A 27,215-nucleotide genomic window follows, 5' to 3' on the forward strand; every position below is an offset into this window, starting at 1 on the left:
CCATAGTACAGTCCCCTCTGTGAGATGCAACTTTTCCGCTGACTTTAATTTGACCTCAGAAGTACAAAATATGACTACATTGATGATACTTTGACCAGGTTGTTGAGATAACAAAATTAAGTTGACGTGTTGGAGTACAAGCATATTATTCTATGGAAGTATTAATTTTATAAAATGGTATGGACCTGGTATTACTGTACCATAGCCAGAGCAAACTATCACGACTGTACATCTATGCTAAATTGATTGAGAATGTAATCACAACAGAGAACTTGGTCGTTTAGTCTAACTTAGCTCATGTTTGCAGATATGACCAAGACGGGGAAGCCAGACTCATACTGGAGAGACATCTGCCAAAAGTATGCCCAGGGTAGCTACCAGTTTTCCACAGGCAAAAGGCCCGGTGGTAAGAAATGGAAAAGAGCCCTGGAGTGTATAGATGCTTGCCCGCTGCAGAGCAAGAGTAAGGTGGATCTGTTCGGGAGACACCTAAAATGCTCTTGTGGGTTCCATAAGGTAGGTTATATGATGATTTATTTCATTTAAGTGATGATAAGTTGCTGTAGCATGAAGTCGATTATTTGATGGATCATACCCTATGTGCACAAATTTGGATAAAACTAACAGTGTAGGATCATTGGTGAAATTATTTATTACAAGTAGCATGAGCCTCTTTTGTACTTGAAATCCTGCCTCCCCCCTTCAGTCAGATGCATCAGAGGCAGGTGGAGGCTCCTATGAGGCAGGTGGAGGCTCCTATGAGGCAGGTGGAGGCTCCAGGCAGGCAGGTGGAGGCTCCAGGCAGGCAAGAGAAGGCTCCTGTGAGGCAGGTGGAGGCTCCAGGCAGGCAGGAGAAGGCTCCTGTGAGGCAGGTGAAGGCTCCAGTCAGGCAGGAGAAGGCTCCAGTCAGGCAGGAGAAGGCTCCAGTCAGGCAGGAGAAGGCTCCAGTCAGGCAGGAGAAGGCTCCAGTCAGGCAGGAGAAGGCTCCAGTCAGGCAGGAGAAGGCTCCAGTCAGGCAGGTGGAGGCTCCTATGAGGCAGGTGGAGGCTCAAGGCAGGCAGGCGGAGGCACCAGTGCAGACAGAACAGTAAAGTGCTGTCAGTGCAATCAGGTTGTGAAGGCAGAAAAATTCTCCATGCACCTTTCTGACCGCCATGTAGAGGAGACATGTGACACCTGTGGGGCCAAGGTCCAAGGTTCTGTTGGCCTGTTGGAGCATATAGAACAGTTCCATTATTTATCCTGGTTGGCTCAACCTCCATCGCCAACTTCAACAGGTAGCTCCACCACACCATCCCCACGGCCAACACCATCTCCGCGGCTAACGGCCACACCATCTCCGCGGCCCACACCAACTCCGCGGCCCACACCATCTCCAGGGCCCACACCATCTCCAGGGCCCACACCATCTCCGCGGCCCACACCATCTCCGCGGCCCACACCATCTCCAGGGCCCACACCATCTCCAGGGCCCACACCATCTCCATGGCCCACACCATCTCCGCGGCCCACACCATCTCCGCGGCCCACACCATCTCCAGGGCCCACACCATCTCCAAGGCCCACACCATCTCCAAGGCCCACACCATCTCCAAGATCTCCAAGGCCCACACCATCTCCACGGCTAACGGCCACGCCATCTCCGTGGACCACACCATCTCCGCGGCCCACACCATCTCCACGGCTAACGGCCACACCATCTCTACAGCCCACACCATCTCCGCCGACAACTACGTCTCTGCTCCCTCCTCCAACAGGTTGCTCCAGCACGCCACGCCACACTCCTCAAACTCCACTTAGGCCAGCTTCCATTGATTGGGAAGCTTTTCTCCCCAATCAATTCAAAAAGGTTATACAGCCAGCAGATCGGGTGTGGATTGCCAAGGTCCTCTATGAGCCTACAGGTCAGCTGAGGCAGAAAATGGAGGCGTGCTGGTTTCATCCACCACTGCAGCACAAACCGTCTCCTCCCCGAGCCCGGGTGGCACTTCCGGCAGAGGATGTTCCTCTGGGCACCAATGAGGATGTGGGGGATTCCTCTGAAATGCACGCGGTGTGACCGGAAAATGCACCACTCAGGGATCTACCCGAAGGTGAGGGAGGTGATAGATGTGGATACCCGCTACTACCTTGTGGGAGGGGACTATCCACGTTGCAGCAAGTGTATGCTGCCGGTCTGCCCATGGAGCCAGGAAATCCTTGCTCAACTGGATGTGGCACATAGGAGCCTGTTTCCCGCTGTCCTCACTACACAGCTAGCCCTGGATAGGAAGTGTATGACTTTCCTGAAGCCAAGGACCAGTGGGAACAGTTCCTCCTACCTCCAGTCTGCAGTAGAGGAAGCACACAGCGAGAGTGGGCACGTCAGACCATCCGCTACCTGTCTGACTGTGAGCTTCATTTGAAGATGGCTACCTTCGTCTCTTCTGCAGCTGTCCACCTTCCTCCTCCACCCTTCAGGCCCCTTCCACTTGCCCAGTGGTTTGAGACGGTCCACTCCAACGACATCCTCAGCCACCTGGAAGAGATGAAGGGGGTGATCACCTCTACCTATGGTAGAATTCTGAAGATGGACTCTACAAAGAAGGTGAGGGTTTTAGCATTAATTTTATTTACTCTGATGTTAACCAATTGGAATGGATATAAATAGTTTACTTTATCATCCTAATGATGAAATAGTATTAATTTTAGTAAGTTTGTACAGTTTTTTTTAGAACGTTCTGTTTTTGTTTGTTTTTCAGATCACCAAGAAGCTGGCTGGCAGTATAGGGGACACCGCTGCATGGATGTCCAACATCGGCAACGAGCTTGGCCAGGTTCTGAACAGTGTTCTGACGACAGGTGAAGGTGCAGGGCTGGAAGAGTTGTGCCAGGGCATCGTCACACGTTATGAGAATGCTGGACAAGCTGAGCCTGAGGCTATCTATGTTGACCGGGACTGCTGCAGCCAGTCAGGTGGGATGCTGAAATTGTTACTTTATGAAATATACATTGCAGATTACAGTATGTAATTAACTAAAGTTAATTATGATGTTAAAAAAAGAGAAAAATGGTGATAGTAATCTATAAACTAACAATGTAATGTAATTGCCCAAAAAATAGATGATCACGTCTGTAATAATCAATGTTTGTCTTTCACAGGTGTGTCGTCAGTGCTGAGACTCTTTCGACCATGGAAGTTTGTCGTCCGTTTAGACGTCTTCCACTTCATGCGAAGGTTTAACTGCGGCCTCACTACTGAGCACCACCCTCTCTACGGTACCTTTTGCTCCAAACTTTCCGCCTGTATCTTTGAGTGGGATCAGGAGGATGTGCAACGGCTTAAGGAGGCCAAGAAAGGGGAGTGGAAGAGCAGCCATGGCGGAAATGCTCCCACTGAGGCACTGCTCTTGGCCAGTATCAGCACTGGTGAAATGGCAAAGCACTGCAGGCGGAGGACCCGTGCAGTGGAGGAAATCCGGGTCATGATTTCGGGGCTGCTCGAATCGATGTGGGAGCTGACTGACACCACGGGGCTGCGTCTAGTGAACCCTGACAGCATGCACCATGTGTGGGAGGTGCAGCAGAAGCACCTGGAGTGCATCCAGGACCCTGCAGGGGTGGAGTTGTACACAAAGACAGGGACACTGCAGAAGGGTGGCAAAGTCCTTGACGTCCTCAGGTGTGGGAGGGGGTCCTCCTCCCTCGAGAGTTTTCACCGCCACCAGTGTGCTTTTGTTCCAGGTAAATTCAAAATGTTAACTTGCCGTATGCTGATCTTAAAAAAAAGTCTGTGTTATGACATAGTATGCACTTGAATTATTCAAATAACAATGTAATTGTCACTTTGTATTTAATAGGTGTTAATATGTATTGACTTCATAATAATGGTTGACCTAACCTGAGTATTTTGTTTCTTAGGCTTTCGATGCAATGCATTGCACACACAAATGTACATGCTGGAGGGGGTATCGAGGTGGAACATGAACCGGGCAAAGGAAGCTGTAGCTGTGGTGGGGGCATCAACCCTGAGGACATTTGATGTTCGCTTGATGTCTCACCTAAACAGCATGAGCCAGCGGGTCCTTGGTTGTTCTCTGGTTCCAGAATTCACCCCACCTGGAAAACCTACTGGTGAGATAGCTCTCAGACAGAGGTGTAGTCCAGGGTATACGCTGGTATACGGCGTATACCTACTTATTTTTCAGTCAGCATTGCGTATACCCACTTCTAAATCCCCCCTGATGCGCATCATTCAGTAATATCTGTGAGTCAGATTGCCTATTTTCTTCCTCGGGGATAGTGAAGCCATGACCCACCCTCCTCTGCCTCTAATTGGCTGGTACTCGCTGCTTTCACTGATTAGATTGGTTAACTTTAGGCATGAGGACTGATGAGCCAATCAGAGGCAGAGTAGGGCGGGTCATGCCGAGGAAAATATCGCTAATACCTCAGGTGCCAGTGAAAAAAAAAAAAAAAAAAACTCAGGTGCCGGTGCCACTTGACTACGATAACGGCAGCAGACCAAACAACGGATGAAGAAAGGACACAAGCGGCGGTGTGCCACCCCAGTTGATGGAAGACATCATTCTGAGGTAAGTTTTAAGGTGGTTTCCAAATGAATCATTATTTTAAACTACTGGCAAATTGCCAGTGACTGCACATTTAGAGGAGAAGAGATGTTGCCGCCAATAGTTAGTGCGAGTCGGCTAACGTTATGAAGCTAGCTACGTAGATTGGGATAATGTGGGGAAACCGGGGCATTGTTGGTTTTCAGTAAGTGTTTAATCAACCCAGTTCATAAGAATTTCATACCAGACTGATGAAACTGATTATCTCAATGTTTATGAAGCTTGTTTATTATTGTAAAGGTCTAAATTATAACGTTAGCCAAGTTACTAAGCCCTAAATTATAACATTAGCCAAGTTACTTAGCCCTAACTAACCTATATGATCTAGTTTAATTGCATAGTAGCTAAGCTGGTAGTTGATTTTTAAGTAAGTTAAAACACAAGAATGGGGACAAATAGTTTAAGATTCAGCCTAAAACAATATTGAGGTCTAATCAGGCTGTCTTATTTTGTATAGGGACAGGTAACCATGAAAAGGAAGGGAGATATTGCAGACTTTTTTTGTAAAGAGGCACAAATCAGGCCCAGATCAGGCCCAGGCAGACCCCACCCCTAAAACCAGCAGCCCTGGCAGCTCTCAACCGGGAGCTAGCCAGGCAAGTCAGTGTGAGCATAGAGAAGGATCCAGTCTACCACCACCAGGTCAGAACACACAGGCAGTAAATTGCATCTCCAGTTTATTGAAAAGTGAAGCCTCACACTGTAACAAAAGGTGATTTTGACAGATTAAGCCTCATTTTGAATTTCTGTGTGATGTTATTTATTTTATTGCCCTTCTATTTATTTTGTCTGTATCCATGTTTGTTTTTTTACAATGCTACTGTTATATAACATTTTGTGTTAAATTTGTTGTTTTTTTGTTAAATAAACTCTCCCAAGTATTTCACTCACTAATCTCCTGTATGCTTCAGCTTCACTTGCTGAAAATATTTCCACTTGGTTATGCAGATTGTTAATGTAAAGAGGGGGACCCATGTCTTGCTGATGACTATTGTGATCACAGTAGTGTGTGTGTGTGTGTGTGTGTGTGTGTGTAAGTGTGTGAGAGAGAGAGAGACAGGGAGATGCATAATTAGTTTTGTTGTTGTCTGTAGACATCAATAATGACTGGCCAGACCTGTGGAGTGCTAAACAAACAGAAGACTTCAAATCCAAGAACCCCTGGTTGGGATCCAAAAACAAAAAATTGGGTAAGTTTAGGTAGATTGCTAGTTTGGGTAACTTCGCAGGATGTCTGGTCTGTAGCAGTGTGAACTCCATTGGGATCGACAAGGAGCAAGGACAAGGTGTATCGCTCTCAAGAGAATGGATGAACTTTGAAATTCAAGTGTCTGGCCAGGGAAGTAGAACAACAAGTTTGTCAATCTTGAGAAATAAGGTGAGGAAACATGCGTTGTCCAAGGCCCACACTCAGGCTGTGAAGGTGGCAGAGCAACAGAAAGAAGCTGCCATTGAGAATGCAGTGGAGACTATGACTGAGTCCTACATGAAGGAAACTGAAGCTGTGTTTCGAACAGCCTACCATCTGGCCATCTGGCCAAAAAGAACCGACCCTTTTCTGACCATGAGAGCCTCATTGAGCTGCAGGAACTGAATGGTGTAAAAATGGGCTCAATACTTCATTCACGTTACAGTGCAACACAAATAATACAACATGTTGCTAGTGAGATGCAGAGCAAAATCATCAGTAGCATTATAGCATCATCCAGTAAGTTAGCTGTCCTAATTGACGAGGCATCTTCTTTAAGTCACAAAGCTGTCATGACAGTTTCTATTAAAGCATCAATTCAAGAAGAAAGCCCTGAGTTCATATTCCTGGAACTTGTTGAACTGGAAAATCAGAGAGCAGATGGCATATTACAGGCGTTACTCACCTGTTTAACTAATGCTGGCTTTACAGAAGAGTGGCTTCATGAAAACTGGGTAACATTTGTATCTGATGGAGCCAGTGTCATGCTAGGAAAGAAGTCAGGAGTAGCAACCAGACTGACTTTGAGATTCCCAAAGCTTTTTGTATGGCACTGCATGAACCATAGACTTGAACTTGCTGTGTCAGATGCAGTTGATGAGGTAAACTCTGTCAATCACTTTAAAACTTTTATCCAGAAGCTATACTCTCTGTATAGTGTGTCAAACAAAAATGAACGTGAACTTGTTAATGCAGCAGCTGAAGTAGGCTCACAACTTCTTCGCATTGGCAGAATCTTGGATGTACGCTGGGTGGCCAGTAGCTTTCGGACTGTTCGTGCTGTTTGGACATCCCTGGGAGCTCTTGTGCAGCACTTTAAAAATGCTTGCAGTGATGAGATGAGGTCCACCAAAGAGAGGCAGATGTACAGAGGTTTGTTAGACCGTGTTCAAAGTCCAGAATTCATTTGTGACCTTGGCCTCATGTACGACACTCTCCATGAACTAAGTCTCCTGTCACAGGAGCTTCAGTCTCGTTCTATAACGCTCCTCAGAGCAGAGCATCTGCTGAAACGCTCAATCAGAGTGATCCAGTCATTCAAAGAGAGTCCAGGTGAGAAATATAGTGAGGCTTTAGAAGCAAAACAGACTGGGGAGTATCGGTCTATAGCCCTGAAAACAAATGCAAAGCTGAAGTCTATCAATCCAGGCCAGTTCTTACAAAGCCTTGTGAACAATCTGGAGAAACGCTTGTCTTTTGAAGATGAGACCATCATGGACCTCAGCATCCTTGATCAGAGTAAGTGGCCATCAAAGCCCAGCATCCGCCATGGTGAAGAACAAGTTAAGCGACTGTGCAAGCGATTTAACTTGTGCACAGACCAAGCACTGAATGGGATGCGGGACCTACTGGAAGAGCCCAGTAGTGAGCCCAAGGACCTAAAACCACTTATGAACTGTATGAAAACATTCCCTGTCGGTACAGCAGAGTGTGAGAGGAATTTTAGCCTTATGAACAATATAAGCTCAGACAAGAGGGCTGTCCTTCTGATCTCAAACATATCAAACTTGATGATGATTAATATCAACGGCCCACCAACTTCCAAGTTTGATCCTAGAAAATATACAAGGACCTGGTTGAAGAGCCATCGTGCTGCCTCTTCGGTGCGTTCTAGACAGTGCAGTGTGAAAGCTCCTGCAGAAAGCAAATTTGTCTGGAATATACTGTAGTATGAGCAAAGGTCAGAAACCCAGTGCTGGGTTGAGAGAGTATATCACTGTTGATGTGTTGTTAATGCATATATTTTTGTTAATTGTTAACTAAATATTGTTGTAACATATTTTGTTGAATGATTTACTGGTAAATGAACATGTTCAAAACAAAGCATATAGCAATATGAACAAGGATGCATTGTCACCTTCAGATTTGAAGTATTTTATTTAAATAAATGTGCAAAAAATAATCGAAACACCATTTCCTGTTTGCCTCATGATAAATACATTTTACATTCATCCAGGCTGCTCTTGTGACCAGTAGTAACTACAAACTGCTCCTAATCAAGTCATGATCATTTTATAATAGTGTGCAAGTAGAAATTACATATTTTTGGGTAAACTAAATCATAGTCTTACATGTCACTGTTTCTAAAACAGGGCTTTTTTCTGGACTACTTAAAAAAAAAAAGGTGAATACTGAGAGTATACCCACTTCTCCAGGGACCACTACACCACTGGTGGCGCGTACCACAACCATTAACAATGTGGACCTACCCTACTACAAATGTCTGCGTGGAAGCAACAGCCTGGAAGGATTCCACAAAGCTCTGCCGAACATGATTCCAGGTACACAGGTGTATTCTCTATACTTGTAACAAATTAAATATGTGACCCTGTCATTAAGCAATAATGACAGGAGAGGGGGTGCGATTGTACTGAATATATCACAGCTGTGATTTGGATATAGCTTTAATACAACCATTCTACAATTGCCATTTATTAGTTAACAGTAATAAGCCACAACAGATTATGATTTGTTTCTTTTTTTTAATCATTTATTTTCCTCCGCCAACACAAAAAGATCTGCAACTGGACTTCGGACTTGACTTTTGCCAAGCAACACAAACAAAACATTTATTAGAACACCTGTAAAGCGGAGTGATACATGTAGTTAAAAGTCCCCGTGCAGTAACGCTCAATATAGGAACTCATGGAATGCCCATTGTCCAATCAAACTAATTAGTTGAAAAAGTGGAACTAACTGTTGTATAATACCTTCAATTTTGATTTTCAGGTCCCCACTGTGCAGCACGGCCCTATCAGGTTTACCTGATCAGTGGCATTGCACGGTGGAACTCTGACAGGAGCGGGGATGCCGTGTTTGGTGGCAAAGGACGGCACCACAGGACCTATTCGGCGCCGCTGATTGATCGCCTCAACGCTCGCTGTCAGCAGCTGTTCGGAGAGACTGTGGAGGAGAATTTCCGGGCCCCTGCTGATGTCTCTTCCAACGAGCTGCTCGGGTTGGAGTACCTGTTCAGCCAGAGCACGGGGAATCTGGGCCCTTCTCTCTTCAGGACATTGTCAACGATGGACCTGGTCCAGAAGAGGAGGTGCTCCGACCTGGGCAGCCTGATCCAGATGACGCAGACGAGGCGTACCAGAGCGATGTGGAGGCACACGACCGTGCGCTGGATGCCGTCCTGCCCCACATCACACTCACCAGCGACGAAACCGCCACTGTTCACCCTCCGGCCTTTGTGAGTAGCCGTGTGTCTGCTAGAATGAAATACAATGCACCAGTTACTGAAAAAGACAACATATTTGAACTTACCACATTCATATGGCTTTTTCTTTTACAGGAGGATGCCTGCAGTCCAAACCCTCTTCCTGGCTTTCCTAAGTTGGAAATGTTCTGCTCTGTGCTGGTGGAGATTGGCCTGGCAGAAGAAAAGCTGTCACTCACCACCGAGCAGAGAAACCAGGTCCTTAAAGCCTGGAATGCCGTGGAGGAGCATGACAAGCAGCCACAAAAGTTCAACCAGTTGTACAGAACACACTGGGGCAACACCCTCTACTGCCGCACAAAAAGGGACGATCTTGTTGACGCTGCTCTGATACAGAGGGTAAAGATGGCCAAGCGCTACGCACCAGCGCAACAGGACATCAGTGCTCAGCACAACAGGCTGATGTACACGCTGGTGAAACTGTTGTGGTTGCGCTCACCTCAAGGCTCTCGCAACAGTCCTGAGAAGAGAACCCTCTTGAAGGCGTACGAGCGAGTCCAGCACCGGATTTTAGTGGAGGATCCAGTCCTGTGCAAAGCAGGCATTCCTCTACCCAAGATTAACAGCAAGACTGTGCAGGACTTTATCCGTCGCCAAGAGAGGCTCCTCAACTTGCACGCCACAAAACAGCCCTCCACCATCACTAAGACCACCTCCATCTCATCTGCAGACCTTCCACCAGCACCACATCAGCCTGCAGTCCTCCCTCCACCAGACTACCCCCTGATGGAATATGTGCCCACACCCAGCACAGCAGGGACCAAGGTGTTAAAGGGAAGGACAGATATGATGGCACCACTCTCCCGGCCTCAGCCACCGATGCCACATTTGCTACTGCCACCACCAGTGAGAAAACCCAACGCCCCCTCTACCATCAACAGACCTGTGCCCTCCCTCTCTGCATCTACAGCAACCCCAGGAATTGCTGGCCCCTCCACATGGCCCATAATGCCTGCTAGTGAGGCAAATCCAGGGATTGATGGTCCACCTAAATCAGTCCCTCCAACTCTGCCCAAAATGCCTACTACAATTGGCACAGCACACAGTAGTACTTCATTCTGGGCAAGAGCTACGCAATTCAAGCGGAAGCATAAGGAACACTCCTCAGAAGTAGGAGCCAAAGTGTCAAGGGTGCAAAATCTCCCTGTCTGTACACTCTGTGGCCAAACAACCCAGGGACATAAAAATACAAAAAAAACAGTTTCTGCCCTACAAATATGATGTCCCCATCAAAAGGTCTGGACAACAAAGTGTACAGCAGCTACGAACACTTCACCTCTGTTGTTGACAAGTTGTAGTAATATAAATATGTTGTAATAAATCTGTAAATATGGGACGGTTGCATTGTACATATGGTAAATAGGCTTTGATTTTATGACATTTTATATTGTCTAACTTATATTGTCTACACTGTAGTGCTGTGTTTTTTATAAGTGTTCCCCAATATACATGCACTTTATTCATTAAAGTGGTCAGTGCTACAGTAACAGTTGTGGAATATCAATTAATGAATTGAACAATGGGGTTATATTTGTATGTATCAAAACATAAAGACACAGATAAAGTAACTGAGGTAAGGAAATGTGCCAATAGCACAATGAAATCAGATCATTTTGCACATATTTTAGTAGAAAAGGTAAAGCCACAAAACAACATTAAATTCCTTGGGAAAAAACTAAATAGGAGGCATGGAAGCAGTTATTGCCATCTATCAGTTCAATCTGTCCTGAAGTTCAATTAATTCTGTTTAACTCACACACTGACAAACACCATATAATTACTTAGCCCACGCTCCAAACTTCCAGCCAATCACGATCAGGGGCAATTGCACTACTCTACGGCGCATCCCCCCCCATAGGGGTCGAGTCTACAGTAGCGCAACGACTGTAGACAGTTACGCGTTCTGTTTGGTCTAGAGTCTACAGTCACTGTAGACTCTAGACCAATCAGAACGCGTAACTGTTTACAGTCGCTTGCGTCACTTGAAAAAAAATCTCATTAGCAGCCTCGCAAAAATCGCATTAGCCCCGTATTTGGACCCGACTTTCGCTCATTACTTTATTCGTATATCATTCATTGTCTTGGGATTTGGTGGAAGTTATCTGAGACCCTTGGAGACCTTAACCAACGTTTTTGTTTTGTGCGAATTGGTCTAGTTTTTCTCTTGATCGAGCCATTTCGGAGACCCACTGTTACGATCTTGCTGAGTTTACTGTCACTGTCAGTTTTGTATGTCAATGAAGATGGCGAGCCCAGTAATCCGCGTAATCAACCCAGATGCCCCTCCATATCGTCAGCAGGCCGTATTGGTGGCGACAAAAGAGGCCCGTTACTATCGGGAGAAAAGGATGCTCTTTCCCAAACCTCCACAGGAGCTGCGGAACCAGGCTACAGCCTTGGCTCATGCAGAGAAGCTCCTTCGAGCGGAGGGTATCCACACTCCTTCGCGTCAGCTGTGCCTGGGAAAGCTGGTGATACCATTTGGCCAGTATGAAAACGCATCTTTTCACTGGCTTGTGGAAAACGATGTGGGCTACTTGAAGTAGTAAGTATATTATATTTAATACCATTGGAGGCAATGCATTTATTATACAATTTTAATGGCATGCTTATAATAAATGGCAGTATACTTGACAAGCACAGATCAGAGGAGACCACTCAACATAGGGAGGGAGAGAGAGTGAACCAGGGAGTGAAAGACTACCTCAATGAATATGCAGAGAGTTTCCCACAAGTCTGCATTCTCCTGGAGGCCAACATCGACAGGTGTATTTACGGTCAGAGAGGGTTTGAGGAAAGCACCTTTCAGGAGATGTGGACTCTCTACAGCAAGTACCCCACCCAAAAGGACAGGCCAGAGCTATTCAGTGAGGAGGAGAAGGAGATAATAAAGAAAGCATACAGTTCTGTGAGGAGGTGGCTGCACACACCAGTGACCCACATCACAAGTGTGCAGATGAAGCGGTTCAGGAAATATATTGTTGACAAGGAGCAAGTAAGTTGTATGTAATGGGAAGAGCAGAATAGCATGGTAAATTATTTTCATATTAGAGATATTTTAATCACTAAATGTTTTTGTTTGCTTTTGATAATTAAAAGCTGGTACATCATAAAATCTATATAGTTACAATAAATTTTGTTGTCCAGCAACCGCAGGCAAGCACCTCCAAGTGTGATCCTTCATCATGGCCAGGGGACGACAGTGAACTGTTAGCTGCAAGCCAGGCTGTTGAAGGTAGGGGAGTTACAGAGTAAACAGACATGAAACCGTAAAAAATTTAAAAATTATACAAAACAACTTTGTTTGGAAAATTCCCACAGACACAATCAAACAGTTCGAGCCCCCTGTCCGGCCCAAGCAGCCCGAGCCCCCTGTCCGGCCCAAGAAGCCCGAGCCCCCTGTCCGGCCCAAGCAGCCCGAGCCCGCTGTCCGGCCCAAGAAGCCCGAGCCCGCTGTCCGGCCCAAGCAGCCCGAGCCCGCTGTCCGGCCCAAGAAGCCCGAGCCCGCTGTCCGGCCCAAGCAGCCCGAGCCGCCTGTCCGGCCCAAGAAGCTTGAACCCGCTGTCCGGCCCAAGAAGCTCGAGCCCGCTGTCCGGCCCAAGAAGCCCGAGCCCGCTGTCCGGCCCAAGCAGCCCGAGCCCCCTGTCCGGCCCAAGAAGCTTGAACCCGCTGTCCGGCCCAAGAAGCTCGAACCCGCTGTCCGGCCCAAGAAGCTCGAGCCCCCTGTCCGGCCCAAGCAGACCGAGCCCGCTGTCCGGCCCAAACAGCCCGAGCCCCCTGTCCGGCCCAAACAGCCCGAGCCCCCTGGCCAACTCACAGAGTCCCCGTCCACAGCACAGGATCATGAGGGTCAGCCTTTTCCCACGGAATCACCTCTGAGTGACTCCCCTGTAAGTAAAATTCACATTATATGCAAACAATGTCAAGGAGAACAATTTGTTTAACATGTTGGTTTTTTTTTTTTTTTTTAATTGGTTGTATGTTTTGACATTCATTTGTACTAACCAAAGTAATGTAAAATAATAAGTAATAACTAAGTGTGTTTTGTATGTGTTGTGTGTTGCAGGTGGAGCTAGAGGGTTGGGTGCGTCTGTGGGAAAACCCCAATGGCATCCCATCTGCAGACATTTCCTGGCTCAAAGACCACAATGAAAGAGGGCTGTTCACACCCGTTCAAATCTATAAGGACAAAAGTGGTCTGTTCAGGAGGCGACGGGTGATGAAATCGGACCGCATGTGGTTTTACCCAGAAGAACCTCCCGGCTACGTCAGGGGTGCCCCGCCAACTCCACAACAGTTTTTTCGGAGTCGTGTTTTTGTGTGGCGTCCTGTTGGAGTGTGGAGGTACTCCCTGAAGTGTCCTCGAGGGGATCAGTGTCTGGGTAGAGGACGGAACGTGCACCTCTACAAGTCTGGCTATCACCACCGGGTATAACTCACTTCACCTTTGTTAGAGTTTTTACATTAGTTTATTACTATGTATGTAAACATGCAAGACAAAAAAAGAGCACAGAAAGCCATATCCTGCTATTGGCCTTTTTTTTAATAAGATTTTCTCCCCATATGTACTTTAGGTACGTCACATCTGTGACGTGTCCACCTGGTACACCATGCTCACTGAGGTCCTGTGCTGTGGACCATGTACAAAAGCGGCCAGAAGCGGAGAAGGTGGCACAATGGGTCGGTGGCTTGCGTGGGATGCCGCTATTTTGTCCCAGCTTAGCGAGGCTCACCAAGCTATGTTCCCTGCCATCCTCACCAGCAAGTGAGTATACTGAACATAATGTGTGCGTTTGACAGACCTGGAAGTGTCACTCAAATCCACCTGAACATATTGATTGTGACTCTACTTATAGGCGTGGCGTGGATAGGACTGTTGTGCGCCTTCTGAGGGACCGGACGGAAGGGAACACCATGGTCAAGGTGTGGCGGCAGATACAGGAGAACCACGTTGAAGAGTACCTTCAGCGTAAGGACCTGTACACCACACTCCTCATGACTGTCGTGAAACCTGGAGGGATCGTTTCTGCACTAAGGCACACTTTCCAGGCTCCACCTCCTCCAAGAGAGCTCCCCTCCGCGCGGCTCCTGCGCCACGCCTTCCTGCTGGCGGAGGCCAACAACGTGCAGGATTACCGGAGCCAGATCCTCTCCACTTTTGGCACTGTGCTGAAAATGGATTCCACCAAGAAAGTATGTAAATCATGCAAAACATCTTGCAGTATTGTTTGGTTTTTTATTAAGTTTTAAATTGAACCCATTTTCACATTGTTGTAAAGTGATTAAGAAAAATCACATATCAATAAAATCTAACAGGTTATCTCATTATGCACACTTGACATGTTTTAGGTGGTGAAGAAGCTGTCTGGGGAGGGTGGAGGCTCAGCTGAGTGGTTCACCAGCATCGGAAACGAGCACTCCCAGATAGTTTCATTTGTGCTGACCTGTGAGGAGTCCACAGAGAAGCTGAAACCGATGTGCCTTGGGGTCATGGAGAGGTTCCGGCTGGCCAATCAACCAGTCCCAAAAATTATATACGTGGACCGTGGGTGTTGCCGTGCGCAGGGCCCAACAGCGCTGGGGATTTTGTTCCAGCCTTGGGTGGACAACGGGATGGTTGTGCGTCTGGACATCTTTCACTGGATCCACCGGTTTGATGCAGCCATACGCACAGAGTCCCACTCGAAGTATGCTGCATTCAAGTCTGCGCTAGCTGGGGGAGTGCTGGCCTATAACCGCTCAGACCTGGAGCTGCTCATCAAGGCCATGAGAGCCAAGGACCCGGCAACGCTGATGACTGTGTCAGATGAGGATATTGTCCGCCTCTACATTACCAGGGAGCACCTCAAACACCACGTGCGAAGGGTCACACTGGGAGCTCAGGAAACATTCCGGCTCATCCATCTGGCCATTGAGGAGCTGAAAGGTCCCGCAGGGCTGGACGAGAGCGGAGTGAGCCTTTTCAAAACACCTGGTATAAAAGACCTCATTCAAAAAAGTTATTACAACATTGATACGGATAGAGTTGCATACAAAGTGAACATAACTCACTGTATGCATGCATGTATGTATGTATTTACAGAGGCCATTGATGAGATGTGGGCAGGCCAGCAGCGACACCTGGAGTGCATCCAGGATCCACCAGACATGAACATGTATAGGGTGGCGCGCAGAGGTGTAGTCCAGGGTATACGCTGGTATACGGCGTATACCTACTTATTTTTCAGTCAGCATTGCGTATACCCACTTCTAAATCCCCCCTGATGCGCATCATTCAGTAATATCTGTGAGTCAGATTGCCTATTTTCTTCCTCGGGGATAGTGAAGCCATGACCCACCCTCCTCTGCCTCTAATTGGCTGGTACTCGCTGCTTTCACTGATTAGATTGGTTAACTTTAGGCATGAGGACTGATGAGCCAATCAGAGGCAGAGTAGGGCGGGTCATGCCGAGGAAAATATCGCTAATACCTCAGGTGCCAGTGAAAAAAAAAAAAAAAACTCAGGTGCCGGTGCCACTTGACTACGATAACGGCAGCAGACCAAACAACGGATGAAGAAAGGACACAAGCGGCGGTGTGCCACCCCAGTTGATGGAAGACATCATTCTGAGGTAAGTTTTAAGGTGGTTTCCAAATGAATCATTATTTTAAACTACTGGCAAATTGCCAGTGACTGCACATTTAGAGGAGAAGAGATGTTGCCGCCAATAGTTAGTGCGAGTCGGCTAACGTTATGAAGCTAGCTACGTAGATTGGGATAATGTGGGGAAACCGGGGCATTGTTGGTTTTCAGTAAGTGTTTAATCAACCCAGTTCATAAGAATTTCATACCAGACTGATGAAACTGATTATCTCAATGTTTATGAAGCTTGTTTATTATTGTAAAGGTCTAAATTATAACGTTAGCCAAGTTACTAAGCCCTAAATTATAACATTAGCCAAGTTACTTAGCCCTAACTAACCTATATGATCTAGTTTAATTGCATAGTAGCTAAGCTGGTAGTTGATTTTTAAGTAAGTTAAAACACAAGAATGGGGACAAATAGTTTAAGATTCAGCCTAAAACAATATTGAGGTCTAATCAGGCTGTCTTATTTTGTATAGGGACAGGTAACCATGAAAAGGAAGGGAGATATTGCAGACTTTTTTTGTAAAGAGGCACAAATCAGGCCCAGATCAGGCCCAGGCAGACCCCACCCCTAAAACCAGCAGCCCTGGCAGCTCTCAACCGGGAGCTAGCCAGGCAAGTCAGTGTGAGCATAGAGAAGGATCCAGTCTACCACCACCAGGTCAGAACACACAGGCAGTAAATTGCATCTCCAGTTTATTGAAAAGTGAAGCCTCACACTGTAACAAAAGGTGATTTTGACAGATTAAGCCTCATTTTGAATTTCTGTGTGATGTTATTTATTTTATTGCCCTTCTATTTATTTTGTCTGTATCCATGTTTGTTTTTTACAATGCTACTGTTATATAACATTTTGTGTTAAATTTGTTGTTTTTTTGTTAAATAAACTCTCCCAAGTATTTCACTCACTAATCTCCTGTATGCTTCAGCTTCACTTGCTGAAAATATTTCCACTTGGTTATGCAGATTGTTAATGTAAAGAGGGGGACCCATGTCTTGCTGATGACTATTGTGATCACAGTAGTGTGTGTGTGTGTGTGTGTGTGTGTGTGTAAGTGTGTGAGAGAGAGAGAGACAGGGAGATGCATAATTAGTTTTGTTGTTGTCTGTAGACATCAATAATGACTGGCCAGACCTGTGGAGTGCTAAACAAACAGAAGACTTCAAATCCAAGAACCCCTGGTTGGGATCCAAAAACAAAAAATTGGGTAAGTTTAGGTAGATTGCTAGTTTGGGTAACTTCGCAGGATGTCTGGTCTGTAGCAGTGTGAACTCCATTGGGATCGACAAGGAGCAAGGACAAGGTGTATCGCTCTCAAGAGAATGGATGAACTTTGAAATTCAAGTGTCTGGCCAGGGAAGTAGAACAACAAGTTTGTCAATCTTGAGAAATAAGGTGAGGAAACATGCGTTGTCCAAGGCCCACACTCAGGCTGTGAAGGTGGCAGAGCAACAGAAAGAAGCTGCCATTGAGAATGCAGTGGAGACTATGACTGAGTCCTACATGAAGGAAACTGAAGCTGTGTTTCGAACAGCCTACCATCTGGCCATCTGGCCAAAAAGAACCGACCCTTTTCTGACCATGAGAGCCTCATTGAGCTGCAGGAACTGAATGGTGTAAAAATGGGCTCAATACTTCATTCACGTTACAGTGCAACACAAATAATACAACATGTTGCTAGTGAGATGCAGAGCAAAATCATCAGTAGCATTATAGCATCATCCAGTAAGTTAGCTGTCCTAATTGACGAGGCATCTTCTTTAAGTCACAAAGCTGTCATGACAGTTTCTATTAAAGCATCAATTCAAGAAGAAAGCCCTGAGTTCATATTCCTGGAACTTGTTGAACTGGAAAATCAGAGAGCAGATGGCATATTACAGGCGTTACTCACCTGTTTAACTAATGCTGGCTTTACAGAAGAGTGGCTTCATGAAAACTGGGTAACATTTGTATCTGATGGAGCCAGTGTCATGCTAGGAAAGAAGTCAGGAGTAGCAACCAGACTGACTTTGAGATTCCCAAAGCTTTTTGTATGGCACTGCATGAACCATAGACTTGAACTTGCTGTGTCAGATGCAGTTGATGAGGTAAACTCTGTCAATCACTTTAAAACTTTTATCCAGAAGCTATACTCTCTGTATAGTGTGTCAAACAAAAATGAACGTGAACTTGTTAATGCAGCAGCTGAAGTAGGCTCACAACTTCTTCGCATTGGCAGAATCTTGGATGTACGCTGGGTGGCCAGTAGCTTTCGGACTGTTCGTGCTGTTTGGACATCCCTGGGAGCTCTTGTGCAGCACTTTAAAAATGCTTGCAGTGATGAGATGAGGTCCACCAAAGAGAGGCAGATGTACAGAGGTTTGTTAGACCGTGTTCAAAGTCCAGAATTCATTTGTGACCTTGGCCTCATGTACGACACTCTCCATGAACTAAGTCTCCTGTCACAGGAGCTTCAGTCTCGTTCTATAACGCTCCTCAGAGCAGAGCATCTGCTGAAACGCTCAATCAGAGTGATCCAGTCATTCAAAGAGAGTCCAGGTGAGAAATATAGTGAGGCTTTAGAAGCAAAACAGACTGGGGAGTATCGGTCTATAGCCCTGAAAACAAATGCAAAGCTGAAGTCTATCAATCCAGGCCAGTTCTTACAAAGCCTTGTGAACAATCTGGAGAAACGCTTGTCTTTTGAAGATGAGACCATCATGGACCTCAGCATCCTTGATCAGAGTAAGTGGCCATCAAAGCCCAGCATCCGCCATGGTGAAGAACAAGTTAAGCGACTGTGCAAGCGATTTAACTTGTGCACAGACCAAGCACTGAATGGGATGCGGGACCTACTGGAAGAGCCCAGTAGTGAGCCCAAGGACCTAAAACCACTTATGAACTGTATGAAAACATTCCCTGTCGGTACAGCAGAGTGTGAGAGGAATTTTAGCCTTATGAACAATATAAGCTCAGACAAGAGGGCTGTCCTTCTGATCTCAAACATATCAAACTTGATGATGATTAATATCAACGGCCCACCAACTTCCAAGTTTGATCCTAGAAAATATACAAGGACCTGGTTGAAGAGCCATCGTGCTGCCTCTTCGGTGCGTTCTAGACAGTGCAGTGTGAAAGCTCCTGCAGAAAGCAAATTTGTCTGGAATATACTGTAGTATGAGCAAGGTCAGAAACCCAGTGCTGGGTTGAGAGAGTATATCACTGTTGATGTGTTGTTAATGCATATATTTTTGTTAATTGTTAACTAAATATTGTTGTAACATATTTTGTTGAATGATTTACCGGTAAATGAACATGTTCAAAACAAAGCATATAGCAATATGAACAAGGATGCATTGTCACCTTCAGATTTGAAGTATTTTATTTAAATAAATGTGCAAAAATAATCGAAACACCATTTCCTGTTTGCCTCATGATAAATACATTTTACATTCATCCAGGCTGCTCTTGTGACCAGTAGTAACTACAAACTGCTCCTAATCAAGTCATGATCATTTTATAATAGTGTGCAAGTAGAAATTACATATTTTTGGGTAAACTAAATCATAGTCTTACATGTCACTGTTTCTAAAACAGGGCTTTTTTCTGGACTACTTAAAAAAAAAAAGGTGAATACTGAGAGTATACCCACTTCTCCAGGGACCACTACACCACTGCTCTCAGATCAGCACTGAGCATTTGAGTATTACTTCCTCTCCCACTTTTCTTTTCTCTGCCACCTCCACCCCTCCTCAGAGGACGTGGGAGTGAAGATCGGGCTCTACATGTAGGAGATGTGTCTGTGTCTGTGTTTGTGTCCTTTCCTCTTCTTTAACTATGTGTTTAAACACTATGTGTTACAGGCGAGCGCATTGCTGTGGAGTACCTGTTGGCCCAGTCCAATAGAGGCGACCTGCTGGTTCCACAGCAGCTGCCAGAGATCCCCACAGAGGAGCTCGAGGACGACGGGGGTGAACCTGACGTCACGGTGTGCCAGGTAGCTGACCTTAGGGTAGGTGATCCTGATCCTCCAATATGTGCCGTGGAGGCCCAGGTGACACTGGAGGGTGACAGTGGACCCAGATCCCTGGATGAGGACATCATTGTGGAGGAAGACGACACACAAGACAGCACATCAGACCAGGTAATGTAACACCTTTCTCAAAAACAAGATATGTAACAAGTTCGCTAATGATATGCCACAAGTATCATACGTTTGTCAAGTAAAACGTCAAGTATTACGTTTTATGGAGAGAGAAAAAGGTCAACATTGCTCAAATAGTTCAAAGAAATTTACACATTTATTTACATGTGTTTTTTTCATGATTTTCACTTTTCAGAATAGCCGATGTGATTCCAGAGGTGTCTTGGGCTGGGATGCGGTTGATGACCTGGCAGCCTACCTGGTTGGCCTGAACCGAACCATCACTGCCTTGTCATCAAAAGAGGAGGCTGACATAGTCCATCTTTACATGGCTCTCCCTGCTATGGACAAGGAACCTTTGAGGTTCGGCCAGAAAGCGAGGAAGAAGACCGTGGCAGGACCTTGGAGAGCGCCCAGGAAGCCGAGTGGCTCTGCTCCTGGACAGCAGGCGGCAGAGAGGTGATTTGACACAATTCTTAATCATTTTGGTTCATTACAAATCATTGAATCAGAAGGCTGTACTGCGTCAAACCAGGATTGAAAAAAATATTTTGTGATTATATTAGTTTGTGGGGGGTAAATTGGGCTGTTCACAGGTGACAGGTTGTTGCTATTATTATTATTTTTTGTTTACAGCCTTGTTTAAAGTCCGGACCATATCATCCTTCTTTCCCACAGACTGTTCATGACTCACGGGCAGGCAGCCCAGGACCCCGAAGTCCACAGGGTCAGCGAATGTGTTTGCCTGAGACTTTTAAAAGAGTTTCAGCAAGCACCAAACAGGCCCAAGGACACAAGGAGTAGAACTCTGCCCATCCCACAGTCCATTGTGGTGGCCTACAGCCATCTTAAACAGCTGCTGGAGGACAGCAGGGTTGTTCTGGAGAAGACCAACGTGGTTCTGATACCAGTAAACAACACAACAATCTCTTCTTGGTGAGTCTTGTTTTTTACGTGTGCACCTTTCCTATACAATGACATTATATTATTATATTTTTAAACTGCAAGAAAAACCTTCAACTGCTTGCTTGTTAGAAAATACTAAACATAGGAGGATAGGCTACTATGTATAAAAGAACTAACTGAAGCTACTGTATGCATTTTTGTCTTTTAGGCTGCTTAGGAGGGATAAGAGGAAGGACAGGGACATGCTGCTGCAGGGCACCATACTCCCCAAACGGTTTGAACTGGCCAAGGACTCACTCCCTGAAGCCCAGACTCTTCCGGCTGCTCCTGTGCAGCATGGGCATGAGGCTATGGTGTTTGAGGAGCCAGAGAACCGGGAGGGTGAGGCAGTGATACGCCCTCGGCATAGTGTTCGTTCTGCCTTGGCACAGCACTACCAGCCTGGGTCATACGTATGGCCTGGTTCTGCTGGCTCAGCCTCGTATGAGCATGGTAACCTGCCACCACCCCCCATCTCCTGCCTGGGCCTCGTACCAGCAGGGTCACCTGCCACCACCACCACCCCCATCTCCTGCCTGGGCCTCGTACCAGCAGGGTCACCTGCCACCACCACCATCTCCTGCCTGGGACTCGTACCAGCAGGATTACATGCCACCACCACCATCTCCTGCCTGGCCCTCGTACCAGCAGGATTACCTGCCACCACCACCATCTCCTGCCTGGCCTTCGTACCAGCAGGATTACCTGCCACCACCACCATCTCCTGCCTGGCCTTCGTACCAGCCACCTCCCCCCTTCCAGCCACCTCTCTCCTTCCAGCCACCTCCCCCCTTCCAGCCACCTCCCCCCTTCCAGCCACCTGCTGACCATCCACTGTACCTGGCCCCTCCACCACCTGGCACCTCTGTTCAGCCAAGGCAACGTACGTGGAGACAGAAAAAAGCTGCCCAGGAGAACGAGGAGCTGATGGCTAGGGGTGAACCTCCACGCAAGAAGTTCAGGGATACCTACCAGTACATTTGCAAGCAGTGTGGGCAGGGGAAAAACAAAAGTACGGGTCACACCCAGCTGAAGGGGCGGTGGTACTGTCCAGCCTCAGGACTCACCCTGGCAGAGTGGAAGGACCAGTTGACCAGTCTTGCCAGTGGGAAATAAAGGAAAATGTATGAATAAATAAATACTGTATATAATAGTTATGTGTAAATAGTTAAGTATTGTATATAGTTAAGTTTTTCATTTCTGTGTTCTAAAAAATTCAATAAAAAAAAAATAGATGTATATATTTGTTAAATATATACTTTCAGGTTTAATAAAGTGACCAAAGTTTGTCAAATTGTATAATAATGTGTAGATAGTAAAGTATTGTATATAGTTATGTTTTTCATTTCTGTGTTTGTGCATTGCATGGTGTTCTAAAAAAGAAAACAACAAAAAAATAAAGATGTATATATTTGCTAAATATATACTTTCAGGTTTAATAAACTGACCAAAGTTTCTCAAATTTTGACTTCTGGATTGTTTTTCTGCCATACCTCCTATACTTTATTCCTAGAACTCTTGCAAAGTAACTAAGTAGGCTACCAGTGCTGTTATTAAATATCAGCACTCCTGGAAAGCCCTCTGCCAATGAAAATACATACTTTCTTGCTTTGATCTTCCTGACCTCTTTTCTCACCAGTGTTTGATGTTGTAGGGGGTGTTGAGAGGGGGTGGAGCTGAGGGTAAGAGGTGAGATGAAAGGGATGGGGCAGGAGAAGCCAAAGCGGTGGGGGTCTGTGACCTGAGTGCTGTGGAGATGGGGGTAGGGCAGTGTTCTGGGGGTGCACCTGAGGTGTGCAGCAGCCGGGGTAGGGGCTGATCAAACCTGTTGAAGAACAAGTTCAGGTTGTTCACCCACTTCTGGTCCCCCGCAGTCTGGGACAGTTGCTAAATATATATATATATATCTGGGACAACTAACCCCCTAATCAGGATGAATGACACATAGCACTTTAATTACATCAAAATCAGATTTATTGGCCAAGTATGTTAACACACACACAATGATTTTGGTTCTGGCTGCTTTTAAACAATACATGCAATATTCACACAACTCACTTAATACAAGCAATATACACGTTATACGAAAGAAAAATTATGTTAATGCATGGTATTGGTGCATGCTGCCACGGTGCACAGCGTCGTCGGATCGAATCCCGCAGGAGACAAAGTGTCAATGTTGTCGATAAAAGTGATAAAAATAAGCGCACATGCGTGTGAAAATAACTTTAAAGGCGTTGTGAGTGGAGAAAAAAACATGACAAATTGTTTGTTTTTCTCCTTTTCTCTTTCCGTTTTTTCTCTTTCCCCCCCCCCCCCCCCTCTTTTTCCTTCTCCCCCCTAGCAGTCCCTTTTGCCCCATTTTTATACAGAAGACTCCAATTATCAGACAACAATCAAGCTCCATTGTGCCTGTTTTTCCTACCCTTCAATCTTCTTCCCTCTTCTCTTCATTCCACTCTATGTTGCCAACTATTTAGCAGAAAAAAGTGCTATTGGCTGCTTGATCTGTCGCTAAAGTTGCTAGATTCCATCTTACCCTCCTCCCCTCTCCCCTTGTGCTTCTCTGCCTGTGTGTGCACCGTTGCTGTGACTATTGCACAGACAGCTGTGTGAAAAGTCCCTAAATGCTATAAAACGTTAGAGACAACTGGAAGGCAGCTTGATAGTAGCTGAATTTGTCATTAGGCTCTTTCACAAACAGTTGCTGGAGAAAACTGAAAACTTGCCAAATAGTTGCTAAATTGTTAACACTCGGCTCTAGATTCTATTTCTGTACATTTCACCCCTCCTGTGATGTGAAGGATATGCAGGGCAACATGTGCAATGTTCAAAATATAGCCCATCTCAAGCATGGGTGGTTGAGTGGTAGAATTCTCGCCTGCCACGCAGGGCCCGGGTTCTATTCCCGACCAGTGCATAGATCCTTTTGAAACATTGCAGGGTTTGCTTGGTTAAGAATAATAAAAACAGCAACTATGTATACACTTGCAAACAAAACACTAGCTTTAAGAGTAGACTAGAAACTATCTGTGTATACCTGAAGTTCCTTGTACGAGTGTTGTCACGATACCAGAATTGTACGTTTAGTATCACGATACTCAATACCACGGTAAAAAAAAGGCATATTAGTCAAAGTTCCAGAATGGCACTTGATCCTGACAGATAAACTCAGCTAATGCGGTTCAATCTTTATACATTGTTTGAGCTCAACATCACATTACATTATACTTTTTTACATCAACATTTGTCAGAGGCACCCATGTATGCATTAATGAATCAAAGATACAGTCAATTTGACTTTGTTTTTACCAATCTAACTACATCAAATAATTGTAATCATTTATTTGAATGGTAAACCGCTATGTAGCTTAGGCCTATTCAAAATACAGGTGAATGCATATTCAATAGTAGTGCATGCATGCATTGAGTTATTGAGCTTGTTTTGGCAGATTTCATGGGGCTACAGATGACAAACAGTCTGGTTACCTTCCATTTGGGACTTATTGTACTGATCAACAACATTTGCATAGAAGTAGCTTATTTTATCAAACTGCGCACTGTCTCTTTAACCAGTGATGACATCATTCAGGAGGAAAGACAGGGAGCCTTGATCCACGAGACACAATTGACAGAAGTACCGAAAGTAACAAAAATCCGATGAACAAACTGTTGTCTAGTATCGGGAAAAAAACTATGTTTCGGGTACACCGTGCAACACTACCGTGTACACAAGGTCCAAAGAGAATTTGGCTTCCGCTCTAGCCCAAAGAGAGACTGTATATACAGTTGGGAGAGGGTGGAGCAGGGGGCTGTTGCACTAGGTGCCCGTGGAGTAGTTGTTGTGGGGGGGGTAGGTGCCTTGCTCAAGGGAGCAATGGCACCTAGAACTTGATACCAGCAACCCTCCGATTGCAAGCTCACTTGCCGACAGATTCTTCCAGTCAAGACTCGGGATTGTAATTGGCAACACTACCTGCCGCCCTAAAATGGAACATGCATTGGCCGGGAATCGAACCCGGGCCTCCCGCGTGGCAGGCGAGAATTCTACCACTGAACCACCAATGCTTTGATAGCAATTCAAAGGGGGTTACCCGACTCAATGGAGTGACTAAACAAGTTGATGGAGTGACTGAACAATACAGAAGACTCCAATTATCAGACAACAATCAAGCTCCATTGTGCCTGTTTTTCCTACCCTTCAATCTTCTTCCCTCTTCTCTTCATTCCACTCTATGTTGCCAACTATTTAGCAGCAAAAAGTGCTATTGGCTGCTTGATCTGTCGCTAAAGTTGCTAGATTCCATCTTACCCTCCTCCCCTCTCCCCTTGTGCTTCTCTGCCTGTGTGTGCACCGTTGCTGTGACTATTGCACAGACAGCTGTGTGAAAAGTCCCTAAATGCTATAAAACGTTAGAGACAACTGGAAGGCAGCTTGATAGTAGCTGAATTTGTCATTAGGCTCTTTCACAAACAGTTGCTGGAGAAAACTGAAAACTTGCCAAATAGTTGCTAAATTGTTAACACTCGGCTCTAGATTCTATTTCTGTTCATTTCACCCCTCCTGTGATGTGAAGGATATGCAGGGGCACATGTGCAATGTTCAAAATATAGCCCATCTCAAGCATGGGTGGTTGAGTGGTAGAATTCTCGCCTGCCACGCAGGGCCCGGGTTCTATTCCCGACCAGTGCATAGATCCTTTTGAAACATTGCAGGGTTTGCTTGGTTAAGAATAATAAAAACAGCAACTATGTATACACTTGCAAACAAAACACTAGCTTTAAGAGTAGACTAGAAACTATCTGTGTATACCTGAAGTTCCTTGTACGAGTGTTGTCACGATACCAGAATTGTACGTTTAGTATCACGATACTCAATACCACGGCAAAAAAAAGGCATATTAGTCAAAGTCACAGAATGGCACTTGATCCTGACAGATAAACTCAGCTAATGCGCTTCAATCTTTATACATTGTTTGAGCTCAACATCACATTACATTATACTTTTTTACATCAACATTTGTCAGAGGCAGCCATGTATGCATTAATGAATCAAAGATACAGTCAATTTGACTTTGTTTTTACCAATCTAACTACATCAAATAATTGTAATCATTTATTTGAATGGTAAACCGCTATGTAGCTTAGGCCTATTCAAAATACAGGTGAATGCATATTCAATAGTAGTGCATGCATGCATTGAGTTATTGAGCTTGTTTTGGCAGATTTCATGGGGCTACAGATGACAAACAGTCTGGTTACCTTCCATTTGGGACTTATTGTACTGATCAACAACATTTGCATAGAAGTAGCTTATTTTATCAAACTGCGCACTGTCTCTTTAACCAGTGATGACATCATTCAGGAGGAAAGACAGGGAGCCTTGATCCACGAGACACAATTGACAGAAGTACCGAAAGTAACAAAAATCCGATGAACAAACTGTTGTCTAGTATCGGGGAAAAAAACTATGTTTCGGGTACACCGTGCAACACTACCGTGTACACAAGGTCCAAAGAGAATTTGGCTTCCGCTCTAGCCCAAAGAGAGACTGTATATACAGTTGGGAGAGGGTGGAGCAGGGGGCTGTTGCACTAGGTGCCCGTGGAGTAGTTGTTGTGGGGGGGGGTAGGTGCCTTGCTCAAGGGAGCAATGGCACCTAGAACTTGATACCAGCAACCCTCCGATTGCAAGCTCACTTGCCGACAGATTCTTCCAGTCAAGACTCGGGATTGTAATTGGCAACACTACCTGCCGCCCTAAAATGGAACATGCATTGGCCGGGAATCGAACCCGGGCCTCCCGCGCGGGAGCCGAGGATTCTATAACTAAAGTGCCCTAAAGCGTTTCCCATTCATTCCCTATGGTAGTGCTAAACCACTACGGATGCAATATATGTATGGCCACGTATGCCCTCCGAAGGCGCTGTGGCAGGTTTTACGCAAGAGGTGGCGAAGATAATAGCCGAATTACAACGAACCACAACAAACACCCGGGAACAACTCATCTGAGCCTTATTTACTTTTTCTGATTGGTGAATTTCTTTTACATTTCAGCATTTGATCCGAGCATTTTACGTTTTGTTACATTAGCGGTTTTAGCTACGTCAGACACACAACAGCTTCTAATTCGTAAGGACTGCCAAACGCGGGAGACCGGGGTTCAATTCCCCGACGGGGAGGTGAACATTTTAATGTTTTTAATGTTTTTAAAGTTC

The 27,215-nt window shown here is 45.6% G+C and overlaps 3 protein-coding genes and 1 non-coding gene across 10 annotated transcripts; 3 read left to right on the forward strand and 1 right to left on the reverse strand.

The window, feature by feature from the left end:
- The first annotated feature begins 1,921 nt into the window (after positions 1-1,921).
- On the forward strand, positions 1,922-22,114 carry LOC121581644. The gene is made up of 11 exons (XM_045224914.1): positions 1,922-2,053; positions 2,256-2,359; positions 2,461-2,587; positions 2,742-2,955; positions 3,142-3,723; positions 3,901-4,113; positions 19,773-20,053; positions 20,250-20,512; positions 20,732-20,989; positions 21,168-21,735; positions 21,779-22,114. Exons 1-11 carry the CDS (start codon positions 1,922-1,924, stop codon positions 22,112-22,114), a joined length of 3,078 nt encoding a protein of 1,025 aa, XP_045080849.1.
- On the forward strand, positions 4,136-10,290 carry LOC121580638 (E3 SUMO-protein ligase KIAA1586-like). Of its 4 annotated transcripts, XM_045224649.1 has the most exons (4): positions 4,136-5,800; positions 5,840-8,360; positions 8,809-9,274; positions 9,377-10,290. In XM_045224649.1, the coding sequence occupies exons 2-4, from the start codon at positions 8,351-8,353 to the stop codon at positions 9,630-9,632; spliced, it is 732 nt and encodes a 243-aa protein (XP_045080584.1). In that variant the 5' UTR covers positions 4,136-5,800; positions 5,840-8,350; the 3' UTR covers positions 9,633-10,290. The 4 variants fall into 4 exon arrangements, with proteins under 4 accessions (XP_045080584.1, XP_041751554.2, XP_041751557.2 ...); XM_041895620.2 differs by lacking the exons at positions 8,809-9,274; positions 9,377-10,290 and having other exon boundaries at positions 4,136-5,322; positions 5,705-5,800; positions 5,840-7,987; XM_041895623.2 differs by lacking the exons at positions 8,809-9,274; positions 9,377-10,290 and having other exon boundaries at positions 4,136-5,252; positions 5,705-5,800; positions 5,840-7,987.
- LOC121581645 lies at positions 11,238-17,479 on the forward strand. 4 transcript variants are annotated; one of them, XM_045224647.1, is made up of 11 exons: positions 11,238-11,846; positions 11,927-12,296; positions 12,449-12,536; positions 12,623-13,191; positions 13,368-13,730; positions 13,876-14,066; positions 14,158-14,494; positions 14,651-15,275; positions 15,384-16,660; positions 17,042-17,137; positions 17,177-17,479. In XM_045224647.1, exons 1-9 carry the CDS (start codon positions 11,533-11,535, stop codon positions 15,563-15,565), a joined length of 3,039 nt encoding a protein of 1,012 aa, XP_045080582.1. In that variant the 5' UTR covers positions 11,238-11,532; the 3' UTR covers positions 15,566-16,660; positions 17,042-17,137; positions 17,177-17,479. The 4 variants fall into 4 exon arrangements, with proteins under 4 accessions (XP_045080582.1, XP_045080583.1, XP_045080581.1 ...); XM_045224648.1 differs by having other exon boundaries at positions 15,384-16,590; XM_045224646.1 differs by having other exon boundaries at positions 15,384-15,912.
- Positions 22,115-24,995: 2,881 nt separating the features above from the next.
- trnag-gcc lies at positions 24,996-25,066 on the reverse strand. Its single transcript has one exon. It is a non-coding gene; the product is annotated as a tRNA-Gly (tRNA).
- Between the last annotated feature and the right edge of the window lie 2,149 nt (positions 25,067-27,215).

The sequence above is a fragment of the Coregonus clupeaformis genome, chromosome 14 (genome assembly GCF_020615455.1).
Source record: "Coregonus clupeaformis isolate EN_2021a chromosome 14, ASM2061545v1, whole genome shotgun sequence".
Classification (NCBI taxonomy): Eukaryota; Metazoa; Chordata; class Actinopteri; order Salmoniformes; family Salmonidae; genus Coregonus; species Coregonus clupeaformis.

Excerpts from the sequence above, each read along its gene's own strand:
- LOC121581644 (XM_045224914.1), top strand. The coding sequence starts at position 1,922 with ATGGAGGCGTGCTGGTTTCATCCACCACTGCAGCACAAACCGTCTCCT. Across the intron at positions 2,956-3,141 it reads GGACTGCTGCAGCCAGTCAG|GTGTGTCGTCAGTGCTGAGA; the intron begins GTGGGATGCTGA and ends TGTCTTTCACAG. Across the intron at positions 20,990-21,167 it reads AACACAACAATCTCTTCTTG|GCTGCTTAGGAGGGATAAGA; the intron begins GTGAGTCTTGTT and ends TTTGTCTTTTAG.
- LOC121580638 (XM_041895620.2), top strand. The coding sequence starts at position 6,216 with ATGGGCTCAATACTTCATTCACGTTACAGTGCAACACAAATAATACAA.
- LOC121581645 (XM_045224645.1), top strand. The coding sequence starts at position 11,533 with ATGTCAATGAAGATGGCGAGCCCAGTAATCCGCGTAATCAACCCAGAT. Across the intron at positions 13,192-13,367 it reads CACCTCTGAGTGACTCCCCT|GTGGAGCTAGAGGGTTGGGT; the intron begins GTAAGTAAAATT and ends TGTGTGTTGCAG. Across the intron at positions 14,067-14,157 it reads CCTGCCATCCTCACCAGCAA|GCGTGGCGTGGATAGGACTG; the intron begins GTGAGTATACTG and ends CTCTACTTATAG.